Below are 16,737 nucleotides of genomic sequence, written 5' to 3' on the forward strand. Positions count from 1 at the left end.
AAAAAAAAAAAAAAAAAAAAAATTATATTTTGGTTTTTAAAATTCTTAAATAATTAATTATTTTTAATCATTTTAAGAACTAAAATAAAATTAACCTTTAAATAAAAATAAATGAAATATGTAAAATAATTAATTTTTTAATTTCATGAAAATTTTGCACCATAAATAAGAAAGTAAATTATATATTAGTCTTTTAAATTATTGAATAAGTAGTTATCTAAATCAAAACAAATGGGCCGCTATTCGATTTTGGGCTCAATAAATGGGCCAATACCGATTAGGCCCAATAATATAAATCTATTGGGCTTCAGGTTCGGGTTTGGGCTCGGGTCGGGTTATTTATTTTTTTATTTTATTTTGCTTAAATCATAATTGTTTTAAAATTAAAATTTGCAACTTTTTCAGTGCAAGGGAAGTTATAGATGTTTGAACCAAACTCCACTCACATGTGGTTTTTTTATTTGTTTCGTAGTGCAAATTCTAGTCATACCCTACCCACCTTTTAAAATATTCTCAATTTATTTTTATTTTTTAATTATTAATTCTTTTTGTCTTGTTGGGGTCTTTTGACTAATTAATTAATTAATATGATTTTTAGGTAGTTTGTGTTATGGTAAGGTAGGTGTATTAATTTAATAANTATTTTTATTTTTTAATTATTAATTCTTTTTGTCTTGTTGGGGTCTTTTGACTAATTAATTAATTAATATGATTTTTAGGTAGTTTGTGTTATGGTAAGGTAGGTGTATTAATTTAATAATTCATCTAGAAACTAATTGTGTAATGTATCATTGAAAAAATTATTAGAAAACTTAATTAATTTATTTGTTTGGTTTAATAATTACGAGGAAATTCGAACCATCGGCTAGGGGTGTACACCAAATCTAAGAATCCGACCAATCCAACCCGAACCATATGAATTGAGTTGAGTTGAGTTGCATAGAGTAATGGGTTCGGTTAGGTTATTGTTTTTTTCTTTGAGTTTTTTACTTCAAAGAGACGAAATTTGGCAGGTCCACTTCAAGGGTTTTTTTACCAAACCTATGTTGTCCAACCACCACTGCTTCACACACCCATGCCCACGTTGTCGTGCCTATTCCACTCACAAACGTAGGTTGTTTCGGAGTCACGATTATGTTTGTCTAATGCTTATTGTTTATGGCTGCATGTCGGATGTTTGAGTCATGCTTGTCCATGGTCGCATGCTCATTCTAAACCTCTTTTACATGCTTTCATTTTAGATAAACTTTTACTATTTCATGTTGTGTCAATATGGGGGTGTATGACCGTTCACCAATATCATGTCTACACTCGTCTGAGCTAAAATGCCTCAAAATGTATTATAGGGGGATTCGACTAGTCGTCAATTCTTCATACCCTGAATTATATGTTACTTAAGTCGGGATGTTTCTTTTTTTGCTTATAGCCATATAACGTTGTTTTCTTCCATTTTTTCGAATTCTTTTCAAATGTATTTATGCACTCGCGTTTTCTAAAACATTTCTCGCAAGCATGACTCGAGCCTCGATCATACATCGACATTGTCCACGAACTCCGAATTTTCTTACGGTTGACTTGTTCGCTGGATTAGAACAAATGTTGCACAATCGTTGTCTCGTTGTCGCCAAAGTTGTGATTGTGACACTTAGCTCACAATCACATGCTACGCTACTCCTTTTCTTCTTCGTTAACACATTGCTCTTGCTCCCGCTCTTAGTTGCATACCCAACCAAATAATCAAAAGTAACTAATCTAAACCTTTCTTTTTAACCCGATAGATCAGCCAACCCAACTCGAAAAATAAACTTAACCAACCCGAAATTTCTAGTTAGTCCAAAAAACTTCTCCAACTCAACTCGTGTACACCCATATCGTCAATTTTTAAGACGGTTATTGATATTTTATCGACTAAATTATCGTTAAATAGACAATTAACTATGTGAATGCATTCCTTTTGTTATTATTTATTTAAAAATAATACGACCAATCCTTGGAGACTGGTAGTCAAATCGCCAGTTCAACTAAAAACCAAAATTTGTCGGCTGTAATTTAATTCTAATAAATATTAAATGCTAATAATAANAAAAAAAAAAAAAAAAAAAAAAGTCACGGGGGAACGGAACTTTAACGGCTGTATTCGGTTCCGTCTCTAACTTCTCTTTCCGATTTTGACCTTTTTATAGATAAGATTTTGGTCTTTTATTGACAACATTTTAAACTTTAAATAAATTTCAAAAATATCTTTAAATTAAAAAAACAAAAAACAAAAAACAAAAATTACAATTATACCAAAATAATAATAATAATAATAATTATTATTATTATTATAAACTATTAAAAATTTTAAAAATAATTTATGAGATATTATTAGACAGTTTTTTTTTTGTCCATATAGTCACTGTCCTTATTTTTTTAAACTGTCTTTATATAATTGTCATTGTTATTTTTAAATTTCGCATATTCTTTTAACTATATATATATTTTAAGTTTAAAAATATTTTTGAGATAAAATAAAAGGTTGGAGTAATTTTTATTATAATAATTGTTGGGAAATTTGTTGGAAGTAATTTAGAAAAGGAATGAAATGGGAACCCACATGAGCCATATCCAAACACACCCTATCCCTATCCGAAGATTACGCCAACCCTTCCGGCCATAATTTCCAATTTTCCATAACCAAACAGCACTGTTATCCAAAAGGAATAATAATAATTAAAATTAATAATCTTTAAATTAAACCCACCAATTACTTGAGTTTCAAGCTCCCTTTTTTTATCATTATTAATTTTCTTTTTTTAGTCTTAGCTAGGAATCCCAATCATTTCTTCTAACTAAGGTGGGAAAGGAATGTTTCGTTCTTCTCTTCAACGAATGTGGAATCTTACAATCCCCACCTGTGATATCTCACATTGGTTCGGGAGGAAAACAAACTACCATTTATAAGGGTGTGGAAACCTTCTCCTAGCAGACGCGTTTTAAAGCATTGAGGGGAAGCCTGAAAAGGGAAAGCCCAAATAGGACAATATCTGCTAGCAGTGGATCTGGGTCGTTACAAATTGTATCAGAGCCAGACACCGAACAATGTGTCAGCCTTCTCGCTGTTCCCCGAAGGGGGTAGACACGAGGCGGTGTGCCAGTAAGGACGCTGGGCCCTAAAGGGGGTGGATTTGGGGGCGGTCCCACATCGATTGGAGGAAAGAAAGAGTGTCAGCGAGGACGCTTGGCCCCGAAGGGGGGTGGATTGTGATGTCTCACATTGGCTGGGGAGGAGAACAAACCACCATTTACAAGGGTGTGGAAACCTTCCCCTAGCAGACGCGTTTTAAAGCCTTGAGGGGAAGCCCGAAAAGGAAAGTCCAAAGAGAACAATATCTGCTAGCGGTGGATCTAGGTCGTTACACCACCTCCCTTGAGGGCTAACATTCTCGTTGGCGCACTGCCTAGTATCTGGTTCTGATACTATTTATAACAGCTCAAGCCTCTAGCAGATATTGTCTTCTTTGAACTTTTTCTTTCGGGTTTTCCCTCAAGCCAACCAATGTGAGCTACCGAGTAGACGCGTTTTCAAAACCTTGTAGGGAAACTCGAAAGTGAAAACATAAAAAGAACTATATCTACTAGCGGTAGGCTTGAGCTGATACATGTGATATAAGCAAGAACGATTAAAGCTAGTTGTTTTCAATAAACTCGTGATGGTTCTAGTCTATGTATTTTAAAATATTTTAGTATTAAAAAAACACGAGTAATTAACAAGAAATATTCGAAGAACATCTTATCTTGCTTATCAACAATCTTGCAAAAAACTCGTCGAGCTTTGTTTCAGGTGAAAAAATTACGGGAATGGTCCCTAGCGTTACGATGAATTCGATACAAGAAAAATAAATATTAATTATACTATAGTTTATAAAATATAAATTAAAGGTGATAGGTGACAACTTTATATATTGAAGAAACTATATGTTTGAATTATAATAAAAGCAAAACCTTATAACTATAATTGAAAATATATAAATATTACTTTTAGTCCTTTTCTTCTTTTTGGTAACCACTTTATTAAAGTAACTTAATTATCTTTTTTAATTTAAAATAATAATTTCGTTCTCCCCTCTAATCGATGTGTGAACTCAAAACCCATTCCTTAATCGTCAGCATTCTTGCTGACAAATCGCTCGGCGTCTAGCTCTAAATTCATTTGTAATAGGTCAAACCCATCGCTAGTAGATATTGTCCACTTTAGCCCATTACATATTGTCGTTAATCTCACGATTTTAAAGTGCGTCTGCTAGAGAGAGATTTCCACACTCTTGTAAGGAATGCTTCGTTACCCTCTCAAACTGACGTGGGATCTCACAATCAACCTCCTTGTGGGTCCAACATCTTTACTAGCACATCGCTCAGATGTAGTTCTGATACCATTTGTAACCGTCTAAACTCATCGTAAAATATTTTTTTTTACTTACAAAATATTAGCTCACCGACACACATAATTAAGAAAATAATGGAGATCGTCGAGATGATATGTCGGGTAAAGGTTAAAATTGAACTCTACCATGGTTAAAAATGATGGAGGGCATGTGATGTATGATGAGTGGCAGAGTTAGTGGTTGGTTTGATTGGACTGCCTCGTCATCATAATAATAAAACATAAGCGAATGTCCCATTAACAATTACAACTCATTATGCTTCCATTTTTAGCGTTTTTTTCATTCATTATTCTCAATCCCATGTTTTTATATTAAATAATTAAATTTGTCGAGTTGTTTTTTTTAATTATTTTAAAAAATATTATTTATCAATGTAGCAATTAAAATCTCATAAAACTCAAATATCAAACGTGCACGAGTTAACATAGAGTTAACATTGATAACAAACGTCAAATATTCTTTAAAAGTAGGGTAGGGGTGGATTGTGTTACAACCCTATTTTCGGGTTAGTCGGTCGATTTGACTAAAAAAATGTCAACCCGTGAACCGATCGGATTTGTTGGTTTTCAAAAAAAATCANAAAAAAAAAAAAAAAAAAAAAAAAAAAAAACCAGTCCATGGTTTGGGCTGCGTAGTCTAGATTGGTCGGGTTATCGAGTCATATGTATATCCCTACAATAAAATCAGCACTTGCACCAGTGTGTTACTATACCTAACACATTTTGAGTCATATGATTAGTAAGTTAGAATTAACAACACGAGAGACATGTGTTTTGAGTCGGTTTGTGTCTCCCTAACATTAGGCATTTTCTTTCAAGTTAGTCAAATTTCATTATCGACTCGGGCGGGCTCAGTGATTGGTATAAAACCATTTTACTTTTTCTAGATTCTTGGGTTCGATTTAGTCGAGATTAACATACTATATTAACGTTTTTGTAATTATAATTATATTAATAAATGTTATACCTTTTTCTTTTGTGATGGATACCATATTTGCAATCAACTACATGTACTTAGACTTGACTTTATTTGTCTCATGTGACACAAAACCCACATTTTTTTCATCTTAAAATAAATTATTTTTTACGTTTAATATAAATATTGTAATTAAACGATATAATTATTTATTTATTATGTCTTTCATTAATACAATGAATAAAGTCGGGTATACATTGACAATACCTTAAAGTCAAATTGAGACGTATCGAACATTTTTTTACCCATTTCAAAATTTACGTGTTTTTCTATTTTACTAAATTTTAAATTCCAACGAAAAACGTCACGGGTCATGTCTTAAATATAGTTATGACTCAATACGATGATTTACCACCCACGGGAATTAAATTAAAATTAATTATTTAATAATTATAAATACCTAATAAAAATTAAATTTAACGAATAGAAAATTCATAATTAACTTATTTATTTATTTATTTATTTAACGAAAATGAAGTATTTAACACCATCCCTCACCCATGCCTATTTTAGCCCTAAATTGGGTAACTGGTGGCCCACTTTCCAGCCTGTAAATAAATTAATTTACCCATTTATTATTTATTATTTATAATAATTTTTATTAATTTTCCGGGAAAAGGGTAAAATCGTAAATTGGGATTCACATGGAGGCCACTGCACTGCCCTTTCTTCTTCCTTGTCTGTAATGGTGTGAGAGTTGTCACTGTGCTTCAACCAGACCTCTCTCTCTTTCTCTCTCCTCCGACAAACCACACCGAACCTGAAAAAGTGAACCAAACTCGGAGAGAGAGAACCAAAGAGATTTTTCCGAATTTCCACATGGAAGACGAAGAGGAATGAGAAGAAACACAATGCAATTTTCCGCAAAGCAATGCTTGACCTGTGACCTCTGAGTTCTGACCATTCATCGTCTCTCTCTGGTAATCAAACAAAAAATCTCTTGATTCTTCATCCATATATGGTTTTTTTTCCTCCATTTTTGATTCTGATATTGCTCTCGAGGTGAAGTAGTTGTAATGGCGGAGGAGTAGAGGTGTGAGAATTTATTGCTGTTTAATGTTTTGCGTTGTTTGCTTTGAATGCTTTTAATACTTACTTGCAGATTGAAATGCAGTTTGTTTTTCTTTTGAATGCTCTTTTTTCTGGTCAATTTATTACGTCGAAAAAGCGATACGATGAAAGGAAAAAGGATATACTAAAGAGGAAGGAATAAAGAGTAAAGAGTAAAGAAGAGTTCATCTTCTGATTTCTAGTACTGTGAGTGATGATGTCTTTGTGGATTCTTTTTTCTGATTTGTATGTTTCTTTTTTCTGTTGTAGTTGACATACGTTGTGGTGAGTTTGGGGGCGCCGACGTTGAAGATCTTGCTCTTCGTCTTGTGATTCGGCTTTGTACTAGTACCGATTTTGAAGATCCATTACTGACGACGAACGCCTGAGGAACTACTCGTTCTCTTATAGCATCGTTGTAATCGGTGGCGGTGATCTGATATTTCGAATTGTCTGCCAGGGATTCCGAGCTTTGCTGATTTATATGGACTGAGTTGGAGATTATCGGGGAACTTTGTTTTTGAGCTTTTGAGTTTTTTTGGGGAGTTCAAGTTTGATTGAGAGTTTTGAGAGGCAATTATGTCTTCGTGGGAAACGCTTGGGGATATAGCCAATGTGGCCCAGCTTACGGGCCTTGATGCAGTTCGTTTGATTTCCATGATAGTGAAATCTGCGAGCACTGCACGAATGCACAAAAAGAACTGCAGGCAATTTGCTCAGCACCTGAAGTTGATTGGAAACCTGCTCGAGCAGCTCAAGATCACGGAGCTTAAGAGGTATCCTGAGACTCGGGAGCCTCTGGAGCAGCTTGAAGATGCTTTAAGAAGGTCGTATATATTGGTCAACAGCTGCCAGGACCGCAGCTTTCTCTATCTGCTTGCAATGGGATGGAACATTGTGTACCAATTCCGGAAGGCCCAGAATGAAATTGACAGATATCTGCGCCTTGTTCCTCTGATTACCCTCGTTGACAATGCTCGAGTCAGGGTATTTGATTCTCTCACAACTGTTATTATCTATTTGTTTATTAGCACAATAGGGTCTTGATAGACGCATTTCCACAGCATTTCCCCATGCATGTTGACTTTCTTGCTCTCAATGAAAATGATTTCCTTGATTAAAAAAAGGGGAACTTGAAAAGATCACGGCATAGGAATATATTAAAATTGGAAATAATTGTTAGATGGTTGTGAGCTTTAGGAAGTAATGCCTGTCATTGAAGAATCACCATAGGGAAATCTACCTCTGTCGTATACTTACTAGTTGAATTTGAATAGTTCATCCAATTTACTGCCTCTTGAATTTGAAGTTTTGCTTGAGATACACATGGTGTCTTTGCTTATTTGATAACATAATCTTGTTATCAACTTCAAATTCGCAGGAGAGACTGGAAGACATTGAAAAGGATCAGTGTGAATATACTTTGGATGATGATGACAAAAGGATTCAGGATGTAATTCTTAACCCGGAACCTTCGAAAGAAGAAGCAATGGTGTTGAAGAAAACTCTTTCTTGTTCTTATCCAAACTTGCCGTTTAACAAGGCACTACAAAAAGAAAGCGAAAAGCTTCAGGTAGAACTACAACGGTCTCAAGCTAATCTGAATGTGGGTGAATGTGAGGTTATCCAACGTTTGATAGATGTCACTGAGTCTGTAGCTGCAACTTCTCTTCCTGAGAAGAATTCACCTGAAAAATCCCATAAAGTAGTGGAAAATACGTATGTAGATGACAACAATGGACCTTCATCTGATGGAAGTTTCTATAAGAATACTGATGCTCGGACAACCTCAAGGTCTGCTATTTTCCGTTTTCAGCTTTTCAGTAACAAGGTTCTAAATCACAATCATGTAACTAATGATCTTCACGGAGTTACTCCTGCAGTTTTAAAACAAAAAAGCGAAGATACTAAATTATTGAGTGTTCTATAAAATTTCCATATCACAAATAAATTTCTCTATCATATAATGTACAACCACTTCTGTAGGCATGTCATGAATTATCAAACTACATGGCTCATCGAGCTTGATATTGCTGTTTTTTTATTTGTTGCAGAAAGAGTTCTGTTTCATCAGGACGTGATCTGCTCTCAACTAGAGGTTCTGATCGGTATGGTGAATGGCACACTGACTTACTCGATTGTTGTTCAGAGCCTTCTCTGTGTATGTTATCCTCCTCACTTCTAATTTTTAAAGGTTCATTGATAATGGGTTCTAAAGGAAAGGGGCTGGTTCATTGGTTATAATTCATACATATTCAGTTGGTATTATGGATGACCGAATTGATGAATTTAACATCGAAAGGTTCAAGAGCTCGAATACATTTGACTGATGGTGCTTGAAAAATCTGTTCTCTTTAATCGCAATGTTTCAGTGCAAGTCACATTACTCATTTGTTTTCAGGTCTCAAGACTTTTTTCTACCCTTGTGGGACATTTTCAAGGATTGCTACTGTTGCAACTAATAGGGATACATGTAAGTTAACTTTGTGTCATCAGATTTTCATAAGCAATTAGAGGTGGAACAAAATGTTCTACTCAAATTTATATTCACAAGTATTACTTATTGTTTCTGCCTTTACCTGAAATGTTTTATTTGAATGAACCACCAGCACCAGCAGAAGCATGTAATGATTTGATGGCATATACATTGATACTATCGTGCTGTTGCTATACTTGCTGTGTTAGAAGAAAGCTTCGCAAGATGCTAAACATCACGGTAGTTCCCTTTTCTGCCTGATTAATTAATCTTCTATTACATTGACAGTTTAGTTGCAGATTAGAGAGGTGTTTCTCTTGTTTTGATCCTTCTTCGATTCTATTATTTTACGTTAGATTTTGGTTTACAGGCATCCAACTTCTAAAAACCTGAATGATTGCTTAACAGTCATAGATTTAGGATTCTACTGACTTAACTAATTTGGGCATAACTCTGATACCATGTTAAACATCACGTCCTTCCACAATGTTATGATATTGTCCACTTTGAGCATAAACTCTCGTGGCTTTGATTTTGGTTTCCCCAAAATGCCTCATTCCAATTTAGATAATATTCCCTACTTATAAACCCATGATCAACCCTTTAATTAGTCGACGTGGGACTCCTCTCCCAACAATCCTCAACCCTTAAATTGACATAAGATTATATGCATAAAGAATTGAATAGAAAAGACAAGGACTGAGATCTGTGTGGCTAATTGACAGGGGGGTTTCGTTGACGACTTTCTCTCTCATGTTATGTGCTGCTGCTGCGCCCTTGTCCAAGAATGGCGAGAAGTCGAGATACGCGGGGTTTACGGTATGGCGAAAGACATTTTTCTCATTATATTCTTTATGGATGAAGAAACTTTCTGTTAATCTTGGAGTTTTTAGTGTTTGATATAAGAAGGAAAACATGCAGGACCTGAAAAGACTAGAACAAGCCCTCCACCCTCCCAATACATGGAATCCTAAAGTACAGTCAAGACGCATATTCAACGGTTCGTTCGTAGTCTCCTAATAGTTTCGATTCGTGATAGAGTTATGTAATGGATACAGGTAACTCTAGTTGGCATGTAACTGGAAGAGCATACATTGGCATGTTTTTATGTTATTACTCATTACACACCCCCTTACCTATTGTATAGATTTGTTCTTAAATCTTTTACAGTGTTTCTAGTTGATTGTGCTGAGTTCAGCAGTAGATTTTGACCAAAGTTCACAATTGCATATCAATGGGGCCTGCTAGTTCCCTTCAGCTTAGTGTTTTGGTCATTTCTCCTTCTCATGACCATGCTATTATTGATCATATTCTTTCTTCATTATCTTTTCAAGTTTCTTATTGCGTGTGTGTTTTGACTTCTCTCTTTTCTCGGATTGATTTAAAGATGAGGATTCAAACCTCTGATCTTTTGATCGATAACATATGTTTTAGTCCGTTAAATTATGCTTGACTTGCAAATTTAAAACTAAGTCAATCTCGAGACCCGTTTCTCATCTATTGTAAAGAGGGTCGGCGGGGTAGTACGTTCTTTTTTGGGATTTATGTGTAGGCAAGGGTAAATTCGAACTCAGATAGGATAGAATTGGGGCGGACTGTGACCAAGAAGCGCTTTGATGTGCTAAATTTTATTTAAACAATTATGAAATAAGAGTTTGTAAAATGATATGTGAATTGTAAAAGAAAAGTATAATAGTTTAATTTTTATAAAATTTAAAATATATAACTTTTTATTTAGTTATTAAATTTTAGTACATAGGAATAATAATAAGCGTGATGGGCTGATTTAAGTTAAATATTTGTGAGTTTTCTATTTTGTATTTAATAAATATCCAACTTTCTAAAATATTTTTTAAAATAGGTAAATTAAATAGATATAAATTTAAATGTAGAGGAGTTAAGAACCTTATAATTAAAAATAAAAAAAGAAAGTGAATTAAAATAACCGCCGGGCAGCGGCTGGCCCTGTGGCAAGAATCTATATAAACCGGTTCTTGGAGACCCAAAGTTCTCCAACTTTTCTTCTTCGTCCTCTTCTTCACAAAAATCACCATCAATTTTTCTGCTAATCCAAATCCAAATCCATGTCCTCCTCCAAGAAGATTACTCTCAAGAGCTCCGATGGCGAGTCTTTTGAAATCGACGAGGTCGTTGCTCTCGAGTCTCAGACCATCCGCCACATGATCGAGGACGATTGCGCCGATAACGGCATCCCTCTTCCCAACGTCACTAGCAAAATCCTCGCCAAGGTCATCGAGTACTCTCACAAGCACGTCGATGCTTCCTCCGCCGATCCCCGCGTGTCTGAAGAGGATCTCAAGGCCTGGGACCGCGACTTCGTTAATGTCGACCAAGCCACTCTTTTCGATCTCATTCTGGTAACCTTTTCTTCCTGCTTTAGATCGATCGACTCGATTGTCTAGGGTTTACCTGGTTCCTATGGTTTTTTTTCTCAAGAATTTGACTCGGCAAACAATCGTTTTGATCTTCTTTGTCGCTGATTACTGTTCTTCTTTATCTGTTATATCTGTATCGACGTTTGTAATTGTGCTAGGGCTTGGTATTGTTTGATGTTTTGGAAATGGAAAGTTCGTTCAAAGGAAAAGTTCTACTGGAAATTGTTTAGTATTGTTGATCAATTGGTATGGTGCCTAAGTAATGGATTAAGATTCAATAGGACGAGCAAGGTCTTTTCACTTTGATGATTGAAGACGGTGATGCAAAATGCTTTCGGCATCATTATCCTTTGTCCTTCATGTTGAGATTGGGGTTAATGGACATCTGTATTTGGCGTCATATTGAAATGATTGTTGCTCAGGTTAATCTTCGTGGTTCTATATTTAAGCCGTGTTCTTGTTGCAGAGAATTCCAAGCTGCCTGGGGATTCATTCTTGACTATTATTATTCTTGATAATTTCTTGATTTGGCGCCATATAAAATTCTCTCCTATATTCTACTCTGCAGGCTGCAAATTATCTGAACATCAAGAGCTTGTTAGACCTGACATGCCAGACCGTAGCTGACATGATCAAGGGAAAGACCCCAGAGGAGATCCGAAAGACCTTTAACATCAAGAACGATTTCACACCTGAGGAAGAGGAGGAAGTTCGCAGGGAGAATCAGTGGGCTTTTGAATGATTTGAAGTCTCATAAGAGTGCTCAAGGATCTTGATCAATAAGGTCTGTACATGGTAGTAGTATTCGATCTCTGTTGTATTCACATAGTTTGTGAAAATGGTACTGTATGAACCTAATCATAATTGTATCATGATCATGTTTGTGTGAGGAATGCATTGACTACCTAATTGTCTCATACCATCATTATGTTAAATTTTGATAGTAGCCTATGCTCAAGATATCTTGTCTCCCCATAATTGAAGCCTTGTGAGGGAAGGGAGGAAGCTATGTTGCCTAGACTCTCTTCTCAATTCTCACTACTCGACTTTGTTTTTGTGTTTCTTGTTGCTTGACACTCTGTTCCACTTCCATCGAACTTATGTGCTCTGTGTTTGTTGTTGGACTTCTCTACTTGTGCACTCAGTTGTCCTTAGACTTATTAGTTCGGTTCAACATTTGTCAGCTTTGGTAATTGGTTCTGCCTTTGCCTTTGGTTCTTGATTTTAGAATAACTCGAAAATAGAGGGTGCGTTGGGTTGGATTGTAAAAATTTTCAAGTTGGGTTGAGTTACCAATCCAACCAATCCGAATTTTTGGGTTGGTCCAAAAAAAATCTCTCACCCCAACCTAACATGAATCATGTATACCCCTAATTTGTCTGGTCAAATCAATTTTTGACCAATTGCAGCGGAATGCTATAACAACCACAACAATAGAGATGTTACTCAAGTTGGAATTCAACAATAGAGATGTTACTCAAGTTGGAATTCAACAATAGAGATGTTACTCAAGTTGGGTTTGAAAATTTGTTGAATTGATTCCTCGTGTCTTTAACACAAAGTTAAGCATACTTGTTTGAGAATCCGGACTATTTGTGGAATGTATGTCTACACCAATGATTTCTACACATAAATTATTTGCATGAATTGTGCTTAAGATTAAGTAACATACAAGCTTGGACACAAATGATTGAATGATCCAAGTGTGAATTCAAGTACAACGGTTGAAGCTCACTTTTAGTAGCAGATATTGTCCTTATAAAAAATGTGTGCTAGGGAGAAGTTACTGCACCTTTAAAAGAAATGCTTTGTTGATCTCACAATTTTCTTTTGTTCTTCTCTCCCATTAATGTGAGATCCACAATCTATCCCCTTCGAGGAACGTCATCGTAGGCACTTATTCCCTTCTCCAATCGTAGGATCTCCCAATCCTCTCTTTTGGGTCCCAGTGTCCTTGTTGGCATACCTCTTTGTGTCCACCCTCTTTGGGGCTCGGCCTCGGTGTATCCCTCATGTCTTGCTTTGATGCCATTTGTAACCACCCAAGTCCTTCTGGATTTCCCCTCGAAGTTTTTAAAACGCATTTGCTTAGGAGATGTTTCCACACCGTCATAAAGAATGATTCATTTTCTTTTCCATCCGATGTGGAATATGATGGTAACAATCTTAAAGTTAAAAGTTCACAAAACTAACAACAAAACTCTGGTATCCAAGTCTTAAAGTGCATGAACAAAGAGAGAAAAAAAAAAAAAGAAGTTTTGAAGAATGGAGGCCTTCTTTCCCTTTTATGGCTGCAAATCTCGCTTCTTCTCAAATAGTAAGGCTAAGGCAATCAAAGCAGTTTGGTGGTCAAGTTTCCTTCAAGTTTGGGTAATCAAAGAAAGTAGTGCAGATTGGTGGTTGATGCCAATGTTAAAGCTTACACTAAATGGACCTTAAAACCAACCAATAACACATAACCTTTACTATTAGAAAGCTCAAAAGTAACTCTCCTGTTTAGGTGGCAACCACTTTGTGTATGACCCTTTACAATCCTCCTCCTCCTCCTCCTCCTTCTTCTTCACCAATCCAACCACTCCTAACCCACGCAACATGTATGAAACACACTTAAAAACACCCAGCTGATGCATTCCAATTCTCTTCATTCATGACACATGGTTCTCAACAAGCTCTTCTTCTTCTTCTACAACAACCTCATCGGCTTCCGAACCAGCCCGACACTCAAGCAAGCAACCCCGCTTCCTTGTAGTGCCGATTCGAGCCTTCGACCTACGACACCTGATGATTGTGTTGCAGCTCTTTCGAGCCTTGAGAAGGCGTTGGAAGGCGAGACATGTTGCATATGCTTGTCGAGTATGGGGAACAAGGACAAAGACGAGAGAATTGGCACGAGTGTTCTTCCTTGCTCGCACGAGTTTCATAAGATATGTCTCGATCGATGGTTCGAAGAGTGTCGGAGAACTTGTCCGATATGTCGATATTCAATGGAAGGAGGAGGGAATCATGAAGATGGGAGTAATCAAATGCTGACGGATGAGATGGTGATATGGTTTTCTTCTTTCCACACCTCTGGTTTTTGAGCTTCCCTTTGGAGATCCCAACAAGGTTTAAATCAATATGATTTGACCAATGTGAGTTGGATGGCTCTAACTTCACAATATATCACTTAAACTTTGTAATTTGTACATAACTTATTAAAACAAGTGGAGCCATTCAAATACATGTCAAATCTGTTGGTGTTATGGGTGATGGGAGAATCATAATTTAGCTCAAATTCCCAACTTTTTAAAGCAATTATGCCTAACTTTTAGTGGCTATTATGAGCTATCGTTATTTTCCGTTCAACGGATAGAAAATTGAACGATTGGCTTTTAAAATAGTATTTAACGATGACCGGATTGACGTTGATTTGTTCTAACACTATTTGAGTACGTCGGCTAATTAATGTGCACTGCTCGATCGATCTCAAAGAAATACAATTATTTAACCCTATAACAGTTCGTTATTAAGAAAGTCGTAGAATTATATCCCATGTATTGTTTTGTTCAAACATATTATGAAATGTTACTAGCCGACCTTTAGTGTGACACGTGACCATTTTTATTAGTTTCTTTCGTGTTATAACATAAATTAGGTTATATTTGGTGGGTAGGCTTAAACTTTGAAATTTGTTTTAAAAATTACCCTTTTACTTTGAAATTGATCTAAAAGTATTTTTTTCTTTTGCAACAAAGAATGAAAATTAGCGTAACCACCAATGAATAAAACCTTACAAATGTATGGAAGATTAAGATCACTACTACAATTCATTTCATTTGAATGACGTTGTAAATGATGTCATGTATGTCTTTCATTTCGTAACAGCCCAAGCTTACTGTTAGCAGATATTGTCTACTTTGCACTTTCTCATTCGTGCTTCCCTTCAAGGTTTTTAAAACTCATATGTTACCGAGAGGTTTCTACATCTTTATTCGGTCAAATTCCATCTTATTTTAATGAAAAAACTCTACAAAGATATTTTTTTAAACAATTTCATATTTTTTGAGGTAGTTGCATTATTTACACATGAAATTAAAACGGTGAGCGATGAGATTTGGTTCGACTAAGTTTAGCAGTTCGATTCTCACCGAACCGAACCAACTAGGTTGGTGGTTTGTCATTGTTATTATTTGTGGCACTTATTGTGGAAACAAAGGGAATAGCATAGGAATTGCTTTCTCTGCAGCATGGCTTTACCTACGCCTGTGGCTGAGCATTTCAGCCTATGATTCACATCAAACTGCCTATTCTCTCTCTCCCTCTCTCTCTCTCCCTCTCTCTCTCTCTCTCTCCATTTTTATTGAGTGTTTTCCTCACTTCATAATATGTATTTAAGAAAAGTAAATCAACAATTAGACAAACGTTTTCAGCATCTTGAACGGGTCGAGAGTAATCGAGAACGTGCAAAAAGGGGTTTCGGAAGAATGAATTTTGAAAACTCGTGTTTAGGATACGGAAGTTTGCAATTTAGAATTCGTTTTCGGATAATGGGTCAAGAGTATTTGAGAACGTGTAAAAAGGGGTTTCGAAAGAATGAATTTTGAAAACTCATGTTTAGGATACGAAAGTTCGAAACTTAGAATTCGTTTTCGTGTAATGGGTCGAGAGTACTCGAGAACGTGCAAAAAGGGGTTTCGAAAGAAAGAATTTTGAAAAATCGTGTTTAGGATACGAAAGTTCGAAACTTAGAATTCGTTTTCGTGTAATGGGTCGAGAGTACTCGAGAACGTGCAAAAAGGGGTTTCGAAAGAAAGAATTTTGAAAAATCGTGTTTAGGATACGAAAGTTCGAAACTTAGAATTCGTTTTCGTGTAATGGGTCGAGAGTACTCGAGAACGTGCAAAAAGGGGTTTCGAAAGAAAGAATTTTGAAAAATCGTGTTTAGGATACGGATGTTCGAAACTTAGAATTCGTTTTCGTGTAATGGGTCGAGAGTACTCGAGAACGTGCAAAAAGGGGTTTCGAAAGAAAGAATTTTGAAAACTCGTGTTTAGGATACGGAAGTTCGAAACTTAGAATTCGTTTTCGTGTAATGGGTCGAAAGTACTCGAGAACATGCAAAAAAGGGTTTAAAAAAGAATGAATTTTAAAAACCCGTGTTTAGGATACGGAAGTTTGAATTTAGAATTTGTTTTCGTGTAATGGGTCGAGACTACTTGAGAACAGGCAAAAAGCGCTTCAAAAGAATGAATTTTGAAAACTCGTGTTTAGGGTACAGAAGTTCGGAGTTTAGAATTCGTTTTTGGATAATGGGTCGAGAGTACTCGAGAACGTGCAAAAAGGGGTTTCAAAAGAAAGAATTTTGAAAACTCGTGTTTAGGATACGGAAGTTCGAAATTTAGAATTCGTTTTCACGTGCAAGGGTTTGCTTCAACAT

General features: G+C 35.8%; 2 protein-coding genes across 3 annotated transcripts; both read left to right on the forward strand.

The window, feature by feature from the left end:
• Positions 1 to 6,071: 6,071 nt before the first annotated feature.
• On the forward strand, positions 6,072 to 10,187 carry LOC111810262 (cell number regulator 13-like). 2 transcript variants are annotated; one of them, XM_023696916.1, is made up of 8 exons: positions 6,072 to 6,319; positions 6,720 to 7,436; positions 7,831 to 8,243; positions 8,504 to 8,610; positions 8,851 to 8,922; positions 9,059 to 9,165; positions 9,651 to 9,744; positions 9,847 to 10,187. In XM_023696916.1, the coding sequence occupies exons 2-8, from the start codon at positions 7,029 to 7,031 to the stop codon at positions 9,897 to 9,899; spliced, it is 1,254 nt and encodes a 417-aa protein (XP_023552684.1). In that variant the 5' UTR covers positions 6,072 to 6,319; positions 6,720 to 7,028; the 3' UTR covers positions 9,900 to 10,187. The 2 variants fall into 2 exon arrangements, with proteins under 2 accessions (XP_023552684.1, XP_023552685.1); XM_023696917.1 differs by lacking the exon at positions 6,072 to 6,319 and adding an exon at positions 6,345 to 6,432.
• A 742-nt stretch (positions 10,188 to 10,929) lies between these two features.
• Positions 10,930 to 12,279, forward strand: LOC111810924 (SKP1-like protein 1A). Its single transcript, XM_023697773.1, has 2 exons — positions 10,930 to 11,303; positions 11,890 to 12,279. The coding sequence occupies exons 1-2, from the start codon at positions 11,010 to 11,012 to the stop codon at positions 12,061 to 12,063; spliced, it is 468 nt and encodes a 155-aa protein (XP_023553541.1). The 5' UTR covers positions 10,930 to 11,009; the 3' UTR covers positions 12,064 to 12,279.
• The last annotated feature ends 4,458 nt before the right edge of the window (positions 12,280 to 16,737 follow it).

The sequence above is a fragment of the Cucurbita pepo genome, chromosome LG14 (assembly GCF_002806865.2).
Source record: "Cucurbita pepo subsp. pepo cultivar mu-cu-16 chromosome LG14, ASM280686v2, whole genome shotgun sequence".
Taxonomy (NCBI): Eukaryota; Viridiplantae; Streptophyta; class Magnoliopsida; order Cucurbitales; family Cucurbitaceae; genus Cucurbita; species Cucurbita pepo.